Source organism: Myotis nattereri (assembly GCF_964212035.1).
Source record: "Myotis nattereri genome assembly, chromosome: 1".
In the NCBI taxonomy this organism is placed as follows: domain Eukaryota; kingdom Metazoa; phylum Chordata; class Mammalia; order Chiroptera; family Vespertilionidae; genus Myotis; species Myotis nattereri.
In genome coordinates, this window is record NC_138075.1 from 27,725,071 (window position 1) to 27,743,385 (window position 18,315).

At 42.0% G+C, this 18,315-nt stretch overlaps 2 protein-coding genes across 3 annotated transcripts in view; one reads left to right on the forward strand and one right to left on the reverse strand.

The window, feature by feature from the left end:
- The window catches only part of EXD2 (exonuclease 3'-5' domain containing 2), a 53,401-nt gene that overhangs the window by 20,201 nt on the left and 14,885 nt on the right, over window positions 1–18,315 (reverse strand). For both annotated transcript variants that reach the window (XM_081087709.1, XM_081087708.1), the window contains exon 3: window positions 12,419–12,675. In XM_081087709.1, the coding sequence (XP_080943835.1) occupies window positions 12,419–12,675 (257 nt within the window). The remainder of the gene's footprint in view (window positions 1–12,418; window positions 12,676–18,315) is intronic.
- LOC308532816 (E3 ubiquitin-protein ligase RNF4) lies at window positions 4,782–5,354 on the forward strand (the record flags this gene model as incomplete). The annotated part of the gene is made up of 1 exon (XM_081110441.1): window positions 4,782–5,354. One exon carries the CDS (start codon window positions 4,782–4,784, stop codon window positions 5,352–5,354), a length of 573 nt encoding a protein of 190 aa, XP_080966567.1.

Here is an 18,315-nt window from a genome sequence, read left to right on the forward strand (position 1 = left end):
TGTGCTGAATCATTCCCTCATATTGCAGAGGACATCTTTCTCTGGCAGATCTTTACCATTCAGGCTGCTTTTGCCTGGGGGGAGGCGTGTTTTGCAATTGCCCCACCCTATTAGAAAACCCCCTGCTCCACCCTGTGGAGTTTCTGAGCCCATTAAGAGACTGAGAATAACAATCTGCATACAGGCAGAAGCAATTGACCCACCCTGTTGGAAAACCTGTCACCCCACCTGTGGCTGATAGCCTGAGGTTAATCAAGACTAAATAACAATCAGACTGTAGGCAGAAGCTGGTCTCTGGAGGCTTTGAGTCTTTGCCTGATCTAATTCTTGGCCTGGGGCTAGAAAAAGCAGACCGTGGTGCACATCTTATTTCTTTCCAAAGGCACCCAGCCCTAGCAGAGGGAGCCATAAGCTGTGGATTGCTGATAGCTCCAAACAGGATGCTCAGGGCCAGTCACAAACAGCATCTGACATTGTCCTGCATTAGAGATTGGAAGTCACAGCAGATCTATCTAATGCATAAACAAAAACCCAAATAGGCAGGAAAAATGGGAAGACAAGAAAACAAGCCCAAATGAAAGAACAAGAGAATTCTCCAGAAGAGCTGAATGAAATGGAGATAATAAATTTATCAGCTAAGAGTTCAGAAGAATGATGGCAATGATGCTTAGCAGTATGAGAAAAGATATAGTAACTATGAAAAAAGAGCAGTCAGAAATAAGAATGACATAGTATTAATAAAGAACAGACTGGAAGGAATACACAGATGATTATGGGAAGCTGAGGATCAGATCAGTGAATTATAAGGGTAGAAAAAAATATCAGAGAACCACAATGAAAAACAGGAAAAAAAAACTTAAGGGAGCTATGGGACAATATGAAATGTAATAATATTCTCATCATAGGAGTACCGAGGGGAAGAAAGTGAGCAAGCGATAGACTAGAGAATGTATTTGAAGAAATAATGGCAGGAAGCTCCCTAACCTGGTGAGGGAAAAAGTCACACAAGTTCAAGAGGCACAGAGAGTCCCAAGCAAGAGGAACCCAAATAGGCCCACACCCAGACACATCATAATTAAAATGCTAAAATTAAAGACAAAGAGAGACTCTTACAAGAGAAAAGCAAGCTGTTACCTACAAAGGAGTTCCCATAAGACTGTCAGCTGATTTCTCATCAGACACTCTACAGGCCAGAAGGGAATGGTGTGAAGTATTCAAGGTAATGAAAAGCCAGATTACTGTATTTAGCAAGGCTATCATTCAAATTAGATGGTGAAATAAAGAGCTTCCCAGACAAAAAAAAAAGGCTAACGGGGTTTATCAACACCAAACCAGCACTGCAAGAAATGCTAAAGGGACTGCAGTATTGAGAAGAAATAAAGAGAAACATAGGCATAAAGAATTAAAATGGCAATAAATAGGTACCTATCAATAATGGATTAAATTCTCCAATCAAAAGATATGGTAGCTGAATGAATATGAAAACATGACCCAAGTATATGCTGTCTACAAGAGACCTACCTCAGAACAAAAGACTCACACAGGATGAGAATGAAAGGATGGGAAAAATTTTTCCCTGCAAATGGAAATGAAAAAAAAAAAAACCTGGGGTAGCAAAACTAATATAAGGCAAAATAGACTTCAAATGAAGGCCATCACAAGAGACAATAAAGGTCACCACATAATAATAAAGGGATCAATCCAACAAGAGGATATAACCCTGGTAAGCATATAGAGTACGTACCCAATATAGGAGCACCTAAATATATAAAAAAGCTTTTAGAGGACTTTAAGGGAGAGATTGACAGCAATACAATTATAGTAGGGGACTTTAACACCCTGCTGACTTCACTGGATAGCTCTTCCAGACAAAAAATTAACAAGGAAACAGTGACTAGATGAGTGGATAAAAAAGCTGTGATACATTTACACAATGTAAAATACATACTACACAGCTGTAAAAAAGAAAGAACTCTTACATTTGCAACAGCATAGATGGGCCTGGAAAGTATTATGCTAAGTGAAATAAGCCAGTCAGAGAATAAGTATTGCATGATCTCACTCATATGTGGAATCTAATGAACAAAATAAATTGATGAACAAACTAGATCCACAGACACAGAAGCATTGAAACAGACTGTTGAATCTCAAAGGGAAGGCAAGTGTAGGTGGGTGTGTGGGAAGAGAATAACCAAAGAATTTGTATGCATAACCCATGAACACAGACAATAGGGTGGTGAAGGCCTGAGGTGGAGAGCAGGGACAGGCCAGAAGGGGCCAATGCAGGATAAAGGGGACGTGTGTAATACTTTCAACAATAAAGATTAAAATAACAACAGACCCCACAGAAATACAAATGATTGTTAAACAATACTATGGATAACTCTACTCCAACAAATTAGACAACCTGGGGGAAATGGACATATTCCTAGAAAAATACAACATTCCAAAACTTGATCAGGAAGAATCTAAAAATCTCAACAGGCCAATAACTATGGAAGAAATTGAAGCAGTCATCAAAAGGCTTCCAGCATACAAAAGCCCAGGACCAGACGGCTTCACAGGGGAGTTTTATCAAACATTCAAGGAAGAACTAAAATCTATCCTCCTCAGACTACTACAAAAAATCCAAGAGGAAGGAACACTTCCAAGCTCATTCTATGAAGCCAGCATCACCCTAATACCAAAACCAGGTAAAGACAACACAATGAAAGAGAATTACAGGCCAATATCCCTCATGAACACAGATGCCAAAATCCTCAACAAAATCTTAGCAAATCGGATCCAGCAGTACATCAGAAAGATCATACACCATGACCAAGTAGGATTTATCCCAGGGATGCAAGGATGGTACAATTCCGAAAATCAATAAACGTGATACATCACATAAACAAATTGAAAGAAAAAAAACCACATAGTCATATCAATTGATGCAGAAAAAGCATTTGACAAAATCCAACACCCATTTTTGATAAAAACTCTCAGCAAGGTGGGAATAGAAGGATCATATCTCAACATAATAAAAGCCATATATGACAAACCCACAGCCAACATCATACTCAATGGACAAAAACTAAAACCATTTCCCCTAAGAACAGGAACAAGACAGGATGCCCACTCTCACCACTCCTGTTCGATATAGTACTGGAAGTATTAGCCATTGCAATTAGACAAGAAGAAAAAATAAAAGGCATCCAAATTGGAAAAGAAGAAGTAAAACTGTCCTTATTTGCAGATGACATGATATTATACATAAAAAACCCTAAAGACTCCATCAAAAAACTATTAGACTTAATAAATGAATTCGGCAATGTAGCAGGATACAAAATTAACGCCAGGAAATCTATGGCATTTCTATACACCAATAGTGAACTTACAGAAAGAGAGACTAAAAAAAAATCCCATTTACCATTGCACAAAAAAACAAAACAAAAAAAAAACAAGATTAAAATAAAAAGTGGAACTGGATTTCTGGTTACCAAGTGTGAGACTAGAAATTTTAGAGCAGGAAGCTTGGAGGTGGAGGTTCACGTCAGTGTTACAACATGCAGGATTGCTTCAGGTACTGTAGGAAATGAAATCATATTGATGAAGAAAAGAAAGTCTTTCCTTAAAAAGCAAGCAATAAATTGATGGATTTCATCACCCACAAAAGAAGTACTGACAAAAAAATATAAAAAGGTCCAGACACACTTAGGTAAAATGCATAAGGTCTTGGTTCATTAATGGAATTGAAGGATTTGGAGGAGACATAAAACTTTCTTCTGTTTTATTAGAAATTCTAAAGGTAATAAATGCTTATTTGTAGGGAGTGGCTACAGGGTCAAGCCTTGGACTGACCTGTGGCAGAGCCACATACAAGTCCCAGCTTGGAGGGCAGAGCTCTCCTAGCGCAATTAAGCTTGATCTTATAGTCCTCCCTTGTTCCTAGGTAGCTAATGGGTTACGGGAGGTGCAGCAAGTACTGCCAAAAAAAGGTTTGAATAACGAAATAGATTTGAAACTCGCAAGAACATTGTAAACATGTTGACCACTCCCCTTGTTTTGCTTTGTGTGATCTGACTATAAAATAAACCTTCGGCTTACAGGCTGGGTCACTGTTTCCTCAACCAGGCACAGTAATCCTACATAGCCCCAACTGTATTCTCTTTGCTGAACTCCTGGGCTCCTTTGCCCATAATTCTTAAAGTCATTTCCCTCATTGAAAGGACAGTACTTAATTTTTAGTTACTTAATTCCATTTAGGTCATTAGCTGTGGGAAACCACCTATTGTCTTTACTAGCAGAGAGGTGTAGACAGAGAACCGGGAAGGCTGGTGACCTTTGAAGCCCTAGCAAAGGTCAGAGCTGTGCACCACCTCTGTTAATCCAGATAATGGTAGCTGAAGCAACCTCCCCACCTTTAATCATGTAAATCCTTATTGATAAGAATAAGTCTGTGTGTCACTGGAACCTCCCTGCCTAAGGGCTATACTATGGGTGGATCCCGAACCAAATAAAAGCTTGGAGAGGGGAGCGGAAGTGGGTCGCTGTTGAGGTGTGGCGCCTGGCTGGAGTGCCTCTCCGCAGCCTCTTCCGAAGGTGTTTCCTAGCTCGAGTGCGTCGGCGGGGCGCCTACCAGCCCAGAGCAGCCCAGGACTTGGAGGACATCTGTGTGGCCCCGAATGCCGTGGCAGCCAGAGGATGAGTGAGCAGCAGGCATGAGTGGCTGAGAACGCTGGACGTCCCTGCAGGGCTTGGCTCAGTCACTTTCGTCTCTGCAGGTGCAGCCGGGAAGCACCATGAGCACGAGGAAGCGTCGAGGAGGGGCAGCAAATTCCAGACAAGCCCAGAAGCGAGCTTGGGAAGCAGGCCCCACCCCGGTGATGGCCTTGGAAACAGAACCCATAGAGCTCGTAGAAAGCGCTGGAGATGAAATAGTGGACCTCACCTGTGAGTCTTTGGAGCCGGTGGTCGTCGACCTGACGCACAACGACTCTGTAGTGATCATTGATGAAAGGAGGCGGCCCAGGAGGAACACTAGGAGGCAGTGCCAGGACCACGCTGACAGCTGTGTGGTGAGCAGCGATGACGAGGAACTGAGCAGGGACAGGGACGTGTATGTGACCACGCACACTCCCAGAAACGCCAGGGAAGAGACATCGCCGGGGCTCAGGCCCTCCGGCACAGTCAGTTGTCCGATCTGCATGGATGGATACTCAGAGATTGTGCAGAATGGGCGTGTCATTGTCTCTACAGAGTGTGGCCACATCTTCTGCAGCCAGTGCCTCCGAGATTCCCTCAAGAACGCGAACACTTGCCCGACCAGCAGGAAGAAGATGAGCCACAAACGCTATCACCCCATTTACATCTGATGCGCTGCGAGCTGCCTCGGAGAAGGACGGACAGTGACATCCGCGCGGGCTCATGCGGCCTTCGTGGGTTCTCTGCCTCCAATTTCCTGAGCTCAAAAGACTTTTAAACCAAGGCCTGATATGTAGACTGCTCCTTATTTCCAGCCCTCTGAGGTCCTCTCGTTACCTCCAGCTTGATGCCTCAGCCGGAGCCACAGCCCTGCCGGCCGGGTGCGGCCTGCTCCCCTGGCAGCCTGGTTCCAGGGCAGGCGAGGAGCTGAGCGCCTTCAAGTTGAGAAGCAGGTTCCAGCCTCTCCGGGACTGCACGTTTGCCAAGAAGCTCCCCCGCACAGGAGGTGTGCGCAGCTTCCCCCAGTGTTGTTGGGGAGCCAGCCCTGGTCAGGGTGAGCCAGTCCACCCCGCTCCTGCGGGCATGGTACCTCACCCGGCCTCTGCCCGCACAGTGACCGAGCCGACAGCCCCGGAGGACCAACCACTGGGCTCCTTCCCGACCTTAGCAGTGACAGGCAGGGATTTCTGCAGGGCCATGCCCAGGCCTCTGAGAATGAAACGTGCAATAAAGCCCGTCCACCGCCGCCTCCTCGCAGCCCAGGAGACGCAGCACCGTGAGTGTCCCTTAGGCCCCGCCCTGTTCTGTCACCCCGTTCTCAGGAACTGACCAGGCCCCAGAATTCCCTCCTGGCGCGTGCCAGGCACGGTACACAGGGCAGGCCTGTACTCGGTGTCCGCTCCTTTCTGATAAAATCCGTCCTCGTCACCATATGCCCGCTGGTCCTCAGTCCCCGCTGCCCACGGTCTCCTCACGTATGGACACCGGAAGGCGGCGCAGTATTTGTGGCCTTATCAGCCCATGTCCAGCTGGCCCAAGCCGCAGCCACCCCGTGTCTCAGAGCGTGGCCCACCTGACAAGCTGGGTCCTGCCTTGGCCTTCTCACCACCCCACCAACCCACCATTTCAGGAGCTGGTCCTCTGGCCATCTGGACTATGGCCCTCTGCAGTTCTGGTTGGCAAAGTTTGGTGGCCTCTCCTCACCAAGGGGCAGATAACACCCCCTGCCCACTCTGCAGGCGTAGGAGCCTCTGGTTTCCAGGTGGCAGCACTGCTCCTAACGCACAGGGCTGAGGGGTGACGGGAGTGCCAGCCTGCCCCACCTCCCCACCCTCCCCACAGGCCTCAAGCCAGACAGCAGCCTCTGCATGTGGAGCATCAGCCGGGGGAGAGGCCCTAGCTTTGCAGCAATAACTGGCCTTCAGTTCCCTGGAAGGAGCAGGGACTTGGCACAGTTCACTTTAACGGGGCTGAAGGAGTGTCCCTCTTCTGTGAAAGTTTTTTCTTCATTCTGCCTTTGTAGCTGTTTGGCTCACTTCCAATTAGTCAGTTTGAATGAAAGGAATAATGTTCTACTTGGAGGTGAGGAGGCAGGACATGGTTCTCACGGGGGCTGTGCCGTGTCTGCCCTCCGACCGGACGTGGTTGCCATCGCGTTTCTTCCGGGCTGCATGGGAGCGTCTCCTGTGACCTGACATTACAGCCTCCAGGAGCCGGGATGACCACGCAGCCCAAGCCCTGCTTTACATTTTAGGACAAACGATTGATCATGAAAGCTGTGCTTCTACATTAAATTGTGGGGGTGTTAAGTTTCTACTGTCAGAAACTACAAAATAGGAAAAGGTCGATATGAAAACCCCTCCTTCTCAGTGTACATAATCCAAATCTTTCTTTGTTACATTTAAACTTTACCCATAATGTCAGTCTTTTTCGGACCCCTGCTGTTGTTACAGATGGAAATAAAACCAGGACTTTGAACCAGGAAAAAAAAAAAAAAAAAGCTTGGTGAGGCCTGAGCACCAGTGGAAGTCCTTCCTCTTGAGTTGGACTTATCCGCCTGGCCCCCAATATTCCCAAATTATATCTTGTCTCTTCTCTTTCATTTGTGTGCGGCTCCTCTTCCAGATCCTGAACCCTGAACCACACGGGGCCGTGGGGGGAAACATTTACCACAATTAACCTTTTTAAAATGTCATATTTGGTGCCCGGGTTGGTGTGCTCAGTTCGTTGGAGTGTCATCCCGTATACCAAAAGGTCCTTTGATCCCTGGTTGGGCTCATGCAGGAGGCAACTGATTGATTTTCCTCTCACATCAATATTTTTTTCTCTCTCCATCCCTTCCTCTCTCTAAAATCTATAAAAATAAAAATAAATAAGAATTTCATATCTGGGAAGGTTTCACATTGAATTAAAAACAAGATGCCACCTTTGCCACTTCAAAGTTTCACTAGGAAAGATTCCAAAATCATACACAACAATCTCCATAATAAATAATCTTCAGTTAACATAGAATAAAAATATAAAATATGAAGAGTATGAAGAAAAGAAGAATTTTTTAAAAATACTCCTCCCTGAAGTCAATGAAAGTAACAACTACTTATGGCAAACATCAGAAGCAACCTATAGCCAACAGTGCTAAGTATAATTCTTGCATTAAAATGTCAGATTTCTTATACTACAGTGTCAGAAAGTTTTGTTTACCACTAAGGTGCTTAATAATACAATAATCTTTACATTTTAATAAAATTTCATTAAAATTTAAAAGTCTGATAAACGCTTCACTTTTATTTCTAGAAAAGTTCCTGGTCATATGCAGCTTTGGCCAAATTCTTATTCTGACACTTGGCCATTCTGCATTTAGCCAAACTAGTTTCTATATATTCATAATGAGGACTATAATTGCATAGAAAGAGATCTGGAAAAACAAATCAATCAGATGGTGATGACAGTGACAGTAATAGTTAAAATTTACACAGCACTCTCTATATTTCAAATACTATTTCTAAGTTCTTCCCATAGTTTAACTCATTCAATACATCAGTTCTTTATGGTGGGAACATTATTATTTCTACTTCACAGATGAGGGGACAGAGGAATGAATAGTGAGGTTCACTAACTTGCCAAAGGCCAAACAGCTGGTAAATGGCAGAGCAGAGGCTCCCACCCACACACGCTGCTCTGCTTAGCCACTTGTACACATTGCCTCTAACTACAGAGCAACAGTGGGCACATCCTGAGAGGTGGTGCCAAAGGGAGGAGGGCCCGATGAAAGGAGGCTTCTGCAATTATATTCCAAATACTTTTACAGAGTTCAACATTTTTTATAGTAAATATTTTAATATAGTACTTGAAAAAATTGATACTTATTTATGAGTTTTATTTACATAAGCCAAACTACAGAGCTAAAATAACATTTCATCCTATATAATAAAGAGCTAATATGCTAATTAGACTGAACAGCCGAACGACTGTCCGGACGACCTTCTGAATGAAGCCTAGGCTGAGAGGGCCGGCTGGGGCTGTGAGGGCTGGCCGAGGCTGTGAGCAGCTGCAAGGTCCGGCCCAGGATGCGAGGGCCAGCCGAGGCAGCCAGGGCTGCGAGGGCCGAGCCCCTTGCACGAATTTTGTGCATCAGGCCTCTAGTTTTCTAATAAAATATTATGATTAGCATAGATTTTAATCAGGCCTTTTCTTAGTTGATTAAATCCTCCAAACTTTTTTTAAAAATCTATTTTTACTGATTTTATTTTTTTTTAATGTATTTTATTGATTTTTACAGAGAGGAAGGGAGAGGAATAGAGAGTTAGAAACATTGATGAGAGAGAAACATCAATCAGCTGCCTCCTACACACTCCCCACTGGGGATGTGCCCGCAACCAAGGTACATGCCCTTGACCGGAATTGGACCTGGGACCCTTCAGTCCGCAGGCCGACACTCCATCCGCTGAGCCAAACCAGTTAGGGCTATTTTTATTGATTTTAGAGAGGAAGGAAGAGGGAGAGAAAAATAGAAATATCAATGATGAGAGAGAATCACAGATAGGCTGCCTCCTGCATGCCATCCACTGGGGATCAAGCCCGCAACCGGAATTGAATCCTTGTGTCCTTGACTGGAATTGAACCCGGGACCCTTCAGTCTGCAGGCCGATGCTCTATCCATTGAGCAAAACCAGCTAGGGCCTCCAAACTTTAATGTCAGTTTCATTTGAGGCAGGGAGAGAGGCTGTTTCAGTCCATATTATTAAAAGGAGGACTTGTATATACATACATGAAAAGGTTATTGCAACTCAATTTCTGTAGAAGTAGACTTCTCAGTGAAAGGGATATCTCTTTTCTTCCAAGTAAAGGATTAGAGCTACCATCATTTTGGCCTACAGCAGGTTTTCCAAACTCATGCTTCAGGATGACCCCCAGTTACAATGGGAGAGGTGGGGACTCCGGCAAATTGAATAGAGCTTGTTCATCAAAAGTGGACAGGGTCACCCAGCCAATTGTTGCCACCTAGAACTATTCACCTAGTATATTCAAATCACCTAATTTTTTCAAGAGAAATCAGAAATAAACATCTTCTGCATTTAAACTAAAATTTCCTAAAAATACCAAATGGGGAAAAACAAAAAAGTAATCTGCGGCCCTCATTTATCCAGTGGGGCCATTAGTTTACATCTTGTAGCTTAGACCAGGTGTACTGGTTAATAATGCAGATTTTGTAATCAAAGAAAACATGGTAATTTCAAAAGAAACATCAAAAGTGCTTTATTCAAAGTAATGTCCATCACGAGCTACACATTTCCCCCATCTTTCAGGTAATTTGTGGATACCGTCCCAATAGAACTTTTCTTGTTTTGAGGCAAACCATTCAGAGACCCAATTTTCCACTTCTTCATACGTTTTGAAGTGCTGTTCAGAAAGTGCGTGTGTAATCTGAAGGAGCAAGGTCTGGTGACTACAGCGGGTGGGTTAATACTTCCCAGGCAAGATCTTTTAACATGTCTTTAACTGGTTTTGAAGTGTGTGATGGTGCGTTATCATGAAGCAAAATTACTTTGCCGTGTCTTCTGGCACATTCTGGTCGTTTTATGATCAAAGCATGGTTCAAATTGATTATTTGTTGTCGGGATCAATCAGTATTAACGGTTTCATCTAGTTTTAGAAGCTCATGATACACCACACCTTCCTGATCCCACCAAACGCAGAGCATTGTCTTCTTTCCAAAGCGATTTGGCCTTGTAGTTGATGTTGATGGTTGACATGGATCAACCCATGATTTTGTGCGTTTGGGACAAACGCTCAAAATAAATCCACTTTTCATCGCCAGTCACAATTCAATGCAAAAAAGACTTTCTTTCATGCCGATGAAGCAACATTTTACTGATGACTTTTTGGTTTTCCATTTGTCTTTCGTTCAGTTGATGTGGCACCCATTTTCCTTCCTTTAAAATCTTTCCCATTGCTTGTAAACGATCAAAAATTGTTTGCTTAGCAACATTTAATCTTTCTGCAAGTTGTTTTTGAGTTTGACATGCATCTTCATCCAATAATGCTTGTAATTGTTGGTCTTCAAACTTTTTCGGTTGACCAGGACATTATTTGTCTTTCACATCAAAATCATCACTTTTAAAGCGTTTAAACCAGTGTTCACAAGTATCCTGAGATGGAGCATATTCACTATAAGCTTCCTGAAGTATTCAGCAACACTTTTCTTCAAAACAAAGTAATGAATTAAAACTTCCTGCAAATGCTCTTTTTTTGGCAAGAAATTCAACATTTTTTGTTGGGGTCCAGCCCTATCAGGTCCAGGGGTTCCCAAAGGTGTGGACAGAGTCCGTGAAGAATGAAGGACACGGAGGCAGCGTTCAGTCGATCAGCATAGTTGGGTTCTCTCTTTATTGTCCTGTTACATCTGTATTTATACCATTTGATCCTATAAGCATGCCTCTATAATCACATCATGGTATGTTTTGGGTAACGTTCTACAGGTCCTTGTTTCTTATCTGACCTTTGCCAAAAATCCTATCTCTATCTAGTTCTGTTGATTTTAATCTTGTCTAGGTTAATCTCTGTGTTCCATTACAAGGACTATTCCAAGGTCACTGCTCTACTGATAGGCTACAAGGAAGTGACTGAAGGAGATTATCCTACCTGGTAAAGGTTATGTCCTCCCAGCCTCACTGCTTGCCTTCCCTGGGACTGCCCTGTGTTGGTGGATCTCCAGGGGTATAGGCTTTGGTGCTTTCCCTGGTGGGCAGACCCCTGGGGATGTGGGCCCAACAAGTCCCAAATTTATTGCCAACAGTCTTAGTCCAAGTTCTTCATTAGTAGTACATGGTATTTCTGTAACACTAGGGGGATTTACTGATTTATTCTCTTCCTTAGTCCTGTTAACCCCTAACCTGGGGAAACAACCTTTCTCGGGGAGGTGGTCCTGTTTAAAACACATAGCGCTAAGAGGGGGAAGCAAACATATGCCATATACTCCAGGTCCTTTGAAACATAAGCTGTGCAGATGTTTCTTCCCTGCAGCGACTGTGTCAAGCAGCAAGGGTGGACCAGCTTCTGGCAATTTTTAAGCGTAAAAGTATCTATGATGTTAACACCCTCAGAAAGTTTGACATATGAAGTTTTGAAGCTTGCTGTCAATACAACAAAATAGCATACATATCAAATCGCATATATATCAACATATGTGTAACGCCATCTATTGAAAAAAATTTGCATTGTTAACCAGTACACCTGGTAAAGACATCTTATTAATGTTTCATTTAAAAAGACCAATTCTGCCCTAGCCAGTGGGTACAGCATCGGCCTGCGGACTAAAGGGTCCTGGGTTTGTTTCCAGTCAAGGGCACATCCCTGGGTTGCAGGCTCGATCTCCAGTAGTGGGCTTGCAGGAGGCAACCAATCAATGATTCTCTCTCATCATTGATGTCTCTGTCTCTCTCTCCCTCTCCCTTCCTCTCTGAAATCAATAAAAATATATTTTAAAAAGATAAAAATAAAAAGGCCAATTCTAAGAAAAATAAAAAATAAAGATAAATAAAAAGATCAATTCTGGGTAACTAAACTTTTCTCAGAAGTTGGAATATTTCCTTACAAATTTAATATGCATCTCAGAAGCCTGTAGGCTTGTGACGAATTTTAGATGCTTCATTATTGAGTCTTATTAATCTATAAACTTGCTAAAATATTTGCCCCACAGCTACAAGAATCCTAGCAGCATTCATACAAACCATACCTCTGCCTCATGACTAGGTATCGGAGGTCCAGGCACCCCTTAACAAAGAGGCCATAATCCTGCAGAAGCTTGCTGGCATCTTCCGAACATCCTACTCCAACTTTTAAAATAGTGCCATCTGCCAACATGTTCAATAATGTTTTTGGTAGTGTTTTTCCTCCACAGATCAGCTTGGGCAAGCGAACCAAGACACAGAAGCCACTTGGGGAGGCCATTTGAAGAAGCGACAGAGGATTGGCTTTCCCTTCCAAATTCACCTGCAACAGAGGAAAAAAACAGGGCCACAGTTCATACCCTAGCACAGTACCAAGTACAACATGAAACTGTGGCAAAAGTCTAAGAGGAACATCCTTAACTTCCCAAAGGGAGCAGTTGACTAGATTTTGGTTCAAATCTAAGAATCAGCTTATGCTAATAAATGCAGTGAACTTTGTAAAGCAGCAACTTAAACAAAGGATACTGAAGGCCCAAACTCCAGAGCCTGAAATAGGAGCAGTCCATAAATAGTGACCAGCTGACACAGAGGCGCCCTGGGACACACACTGGCAGAGTCAGGTGAAACATACTGGTTTTAAAAGGCTAATGGGGAAAAAAAAGGCTAAGGAGCAGAGTGCCAGATGATAAACATAACTCTTTTTATTATCCAGACTCTCTTATGTTACATGCTAGTGACTTTGACTCATTTACCTTATCATCACTGCTTCAAGATCCGATGTTTAAAAAGAGGTAGGAAATACAATGCTAGTACAAATAAGTGGTACCTGTCATTATAATAAATACTGGCAGCACAGAATGCTTTCTCAACATTTTATGGTCACAAATATTGGTCATAAAAGAAGAAAATATATACTGGCATAAGCTAGGATCCTTATACCTTAAGAGATGAAAATAACTACATATTAACTGATCTAGTTTTAATCTTTTTTTGTTTTGCTTTGTTTTTTAATTTTATTTTTCAATTACAGTTTACATTCAATATTATTCTGTATTGCTTGCAGGTGTGTAGTTGTTTTAAGATGTTTTATTTATTTTTAGAGAGAGAGGAAGGAAGAGGGAGAGGGGGAGCAGGAGAGAGAGAGAGAGAGAGAGAGAGAGAGAGAGAGAGAGAGAGAGAGAGAGAAACAATGATGTGAGAGTGAAACATCAATTGGCTGCCTCCTGCAAACCCCTTACCAGGGATCAAGCCCACAACCTGTGCATGTTCCCTGACCAGGAATTGAACCAGCAATCTTTTGGTGCACAGAACAACACACAAACAACTAACCCATACTAGCCAGGGCTCAGGTGTATAGTTTTAATCTTTTTGAGGTAATAGATAAGTTGGAGAAAATGCTTACAGCTAAAGAAGCTATTCTCAGAAATATTTACATACAGAATTCACATGAATTAAAGGTTCCTTAGTATCCAATAAATTCCAATCCTCATTTTCCAAGAGAGGAAATGTAAGCCCTATGGGTAAAGCAGTTTGCTTAATCATGGAAAGAGAATGGCAAAGTCAGGACTAGAACCTAAACTTCCCTATGTCTAGAACAGCAGTTCTCAACCAGCATTGATTTTGCACATACACACCCCACCCAGGACTTTTGGCAATATCTGGAGAAATTGCTGGTTGTCACAACTAGGGAGAGAGTGCACTGGTATCCACTAGTTAGAGGGCAGAATGCTGCTAAACACTCTACAATGTACAGGATAGCCCCTCACAACAAAGAATCATCTCCCCAAAATGTTACCAGTGGAGAACCCTGCTCTAGGCAATGCTATCCTCTTACTACTATAGAATCAGTATGTAAGGCATTGCACCAGGCGCCACTGTGGATATAAACTTATATGAGATGGAACCTGCCTTAAGGATGACAACCTTTCAGGTAGAGTACTATACAGCTCACACCCTTAGAAACCGCATGGTAAATAAACTAAGGGTTACAAGTAATCAAGGGAATGATACATCATTGTTGAGATGACCAGTATCACAAAGAAGCAGCAATCAGGATCACAAAGTTGTTGTTAAAAACAAAATTCAGGAGGGCCTTAGCCCTTAACTTGAACTTCAATGCTAAGTAAAACCATGGCTTAACTCATAAAAGCCTTAGGATTTCCCTGCTTAGGCACCGATTTATCGATGAGGGCTATTTCCATATCCTCAAAAGAAAGCATGCCAGTTTAATCTTTAATGTGCCTATTTCTTGGGGCTCAGACAAGGTAAAAAAGACTATAAGAAATTGACTATTGAGTCCTGTTCCAAAATAATTCATCTGGATATGGCCAAATTGCCTTTTTTATTGAGTAATTCCTTTCCTCTGTAATACCAGATCTTTCTATTAAAAAGCTATAAATCTCCACTTCTAATATTTATCCCGCTAATTTGACACAATACGCACTGCAAATTCCTAATGCTGCCTCTCTTAACATCTTTTTCATCAGTCCCCCTGTCTAAAATACATTAAGTAAATAACTAGCTAGGTGGACAGATATACAAGTTCTTGTCTTTTTAATACTGTTTCTGGATTGTGCTTAAGATCCAGTATATTACAATTAAGGTTTTCCTACTAGGAATCCACATGTTTATGATTCCAATAGGTACACAATTTTTTAAAAAATATATTTTATTGGTTTTTTACAGAGAGGAAGGGAGAGGGATAGAGAGCCAGAAACCTTGACGAGAGAGAAAACATCGATCCGCTGCCTCCTGCACACTCCCCACTGGGTATGTGCCTGCAACCAAGGTACATGCCCTTGACTGGAATCGAACCTGGGACCCTTGAGTCCGCAGGCTGACACTCTATCCACTGAGCCAAACCAGTTAGGGCTAGGTACGCAATTTATACTAAGTGCATAATTGGAAAAATAACGCCTCTGGCAGAGTCAATATGGCTTAATTAATAGAAGATCTAGTTTTTCTCATATGTTTACCCCTTTTGCTTTCTGACATCTTCGTGTCTCGGTATCACTTATTACTCATGGAAAACAATGAAACCCTTAATGGGAAAAGACATGACATATTTTAATTTTATTAGCATTATTTAATTCAGTGGTCTCTGATTTTTTTTTTTAAATTGGTCAACTCATAAAAAATATTTGAGCTTGGCCAGTTTGGCTCAGTGGTTGAGCATCAACCTCATGGTTCAATTCCTGGTCAGGGCACCTGCTAAGATTGCAGGCTCAGTCCGCAGTAGGGGGTGTGCAGGAGGCAACCAGCTGGTTTGGCTCAGTGGATAGAGTGTTGGCCTGCAGGTTGAAGGGTCCCGGATTCAAATCTGGTCAAGGGCATATGCCGGGTTGTGGGCTTGATCCCCAGTAGGGGGTGTGGAAGAGGCAGCCAATGATTCTCTCTCATCATTGAGTTTCTATCTCTCTTTCCCTCTCCCTATCGCTCTGAAATCAATAAAAAATATATATTAAAAAAATTTTTTTTAAATATTTGAGCCCAGGCCGGTGGTTAGAGTGTCAGCCTGAGTACCGAAGGATTCGATTCCCCATCAAGGATACCTGGGTTTCAGGTCCGATTCCCAGCCCAAGTCGGTCAGGTGTGTGCAGGAGGCAACCAATCGATCTTCCTTCCTTCCTTCCTTCCTTCCTTCCTTCCTTCCTTCCTTCCTTCCTTCCTCTCTCTCTCTTCTCTCTCTCTCTCTCTCTCTCTCTCTCTCTCTCTCTCTCTCTCTGTCTTTCTCTCCCTCTCCCAACCCTCCCCGACCTCCCTTCCACTCTTTCTGAAAATCAATACAAAAAATATCCTCAGGTAAGGCTTTAAAAAAAAAAGTTTGGGACATACACAACATGTATGCCTCGGTATTTATAATTATATACATGCAGTAATATATATATTAATGTGTTACATCATTATATATACACAAAAATAACAATTTTAAATGAATAGTGGCATCAATCATACAGACAAAATTTCTAACACTTTTTTCCATATTTCGGTAACTCACTTAGAGAATACTGGTTTAGAATCCTCTTTCCTGAGGGCCAGTGGATAATCCATTTTAGTTTCAGGATTCTTTTTCTTTTCTTTTTTAAAATAAAGCACTGCATATTTATTGCCAAAAACATACAATTGTACAAAAATTAAAAAATATCCAAACTCCACAACCCAGAAATAAGCACTGTTAACATTCTAATATTTTTTCCAGACTTCTTTCTTTGCATCTAAAAATACTTGTAGTTTTGCCAGAACCAGTTTGGCTCAGTGGATAGAGCGTCGGCCTGCGGACTCAAGGGTCCCGGGTTTGATTCCGGTCAAGGGCATGTACCTTGGTTGCAGGCACATCCCCAGTGGGGGGCATGCAGGAGGCAACTGATCAATGTTTCTCTCTCATTGATGTTTCTGGCTCTCTATCCCTCTCCCTTTCTCTCTGTAAAAAATCAATAAAATATATTTTAAAAAAAATACTTGTAGTTTTAACATATTTGTGATTATATATTCTGGACTATTGTTTTAATTTTTATATTTTATTGTCTCTATTATGTTTTTATATATGTGATACATCAAAATGATAGACTTGTATGTAATTTATAAAGCATAAATAATATAATGAACACCTGTGGAATTCCTAAAAGTCCAGAGCTGATAAGTTTATAGAAAAGCCAATGATTCTTTATGTGACCCCACGATGGCAGCAGAGAGTAAAGAAGGATTTGATAACCATGTTCTGGGCTTGAACAGGTAATATAATGAGCACTCCTAGTCTGTGGCATTTATATATCAGTTAAATTTAAACCGTGACTTTGAGACAGGAATGAGATTGTTCTGTTCAAGCGATATAATGAAGGCCCAATGAGGCTGGAAAGTAATGAGGAGGATGGCAAGCAACTAGGAGAAAATTTCAGATGTTGGGAGAGACCAGAGCATATACTAGTCAGTCCTTAAGAACGTGTAAGTAATTAAGACATCTTAGTTTTATTTGAAGCTACAGAAAGGTTTTAAGTAGAGGAGTGACATGATCTGATTTGCATTTTTAAAATATCACTTTGGTTACTGTATGGGGAAGGGACTGTAAGCATACAAAAGTTCAAGCAGGGTGGGCCAGTCAGGAGGCTACTGAAAAGATCCAAATGAGAGATTCTTGAGGCTTAGACTAGGGAGGACTTAGAGGAAAACACAGAGCAGATGGATGCAAAATCTATTTTAGAGGTAGCACTGCTAATACCTCCCAAATGGGAAGGGAAATGTAATAGTTAGAAAAACAGTGGACCTCGGGCAAGCCCAAAGCTTGGGCCTACAGAAGGATGCTGTTGGGAAAATGACCTTCACTTCATTCAATATTTATTGCACCAATTATTTGTACCTGTAAATAAGCAAAGAAGTCTGTAGCTAGAAGTTCCAGAAAAAATCAGGTATGAGGGGGGTAGGTATGGGCTAGAGCAGATCTCTGGGGGAAAAGGGGGGACATCTGTAATACTTTCAATAATAATAGAGACACATTTTTTAAAAATCAGGCATGAGTCAGGGACAAGAAACATATTTAACATCTCCATCCCCACATCCCCAGGAGAAAGGCAAAATAATGCTTCTAAAACATGGCAGCATCCTCATTTTGTACAGGTGATTTAGCCATAATTGTACATCATCATAGGTAACTCAGAGGGATCTGGAAACCCATACCTCTATCTGGTAGCATGCTATGTTATTTCCTGGTTTCTATAACCATTTGAATATCAGTATATTTTGCCATTAAAGAAACATAACATACTATAACTGCCTGTTTGTGTCTTGACTTTCAATTATATCACTTCTGTTGAACAACCCTTAAGGGGAGGATGTATCCCTGATTTTAATCTTAAAGATGGAGAAGACTAGGGATAATACAGGTTTTGGAAGAAAATTAAAAAATTCTGTTAGGAACATTCTGTTAAATTTGAGATGACTATTAGACATTAAAGGGATGATGTGAAGT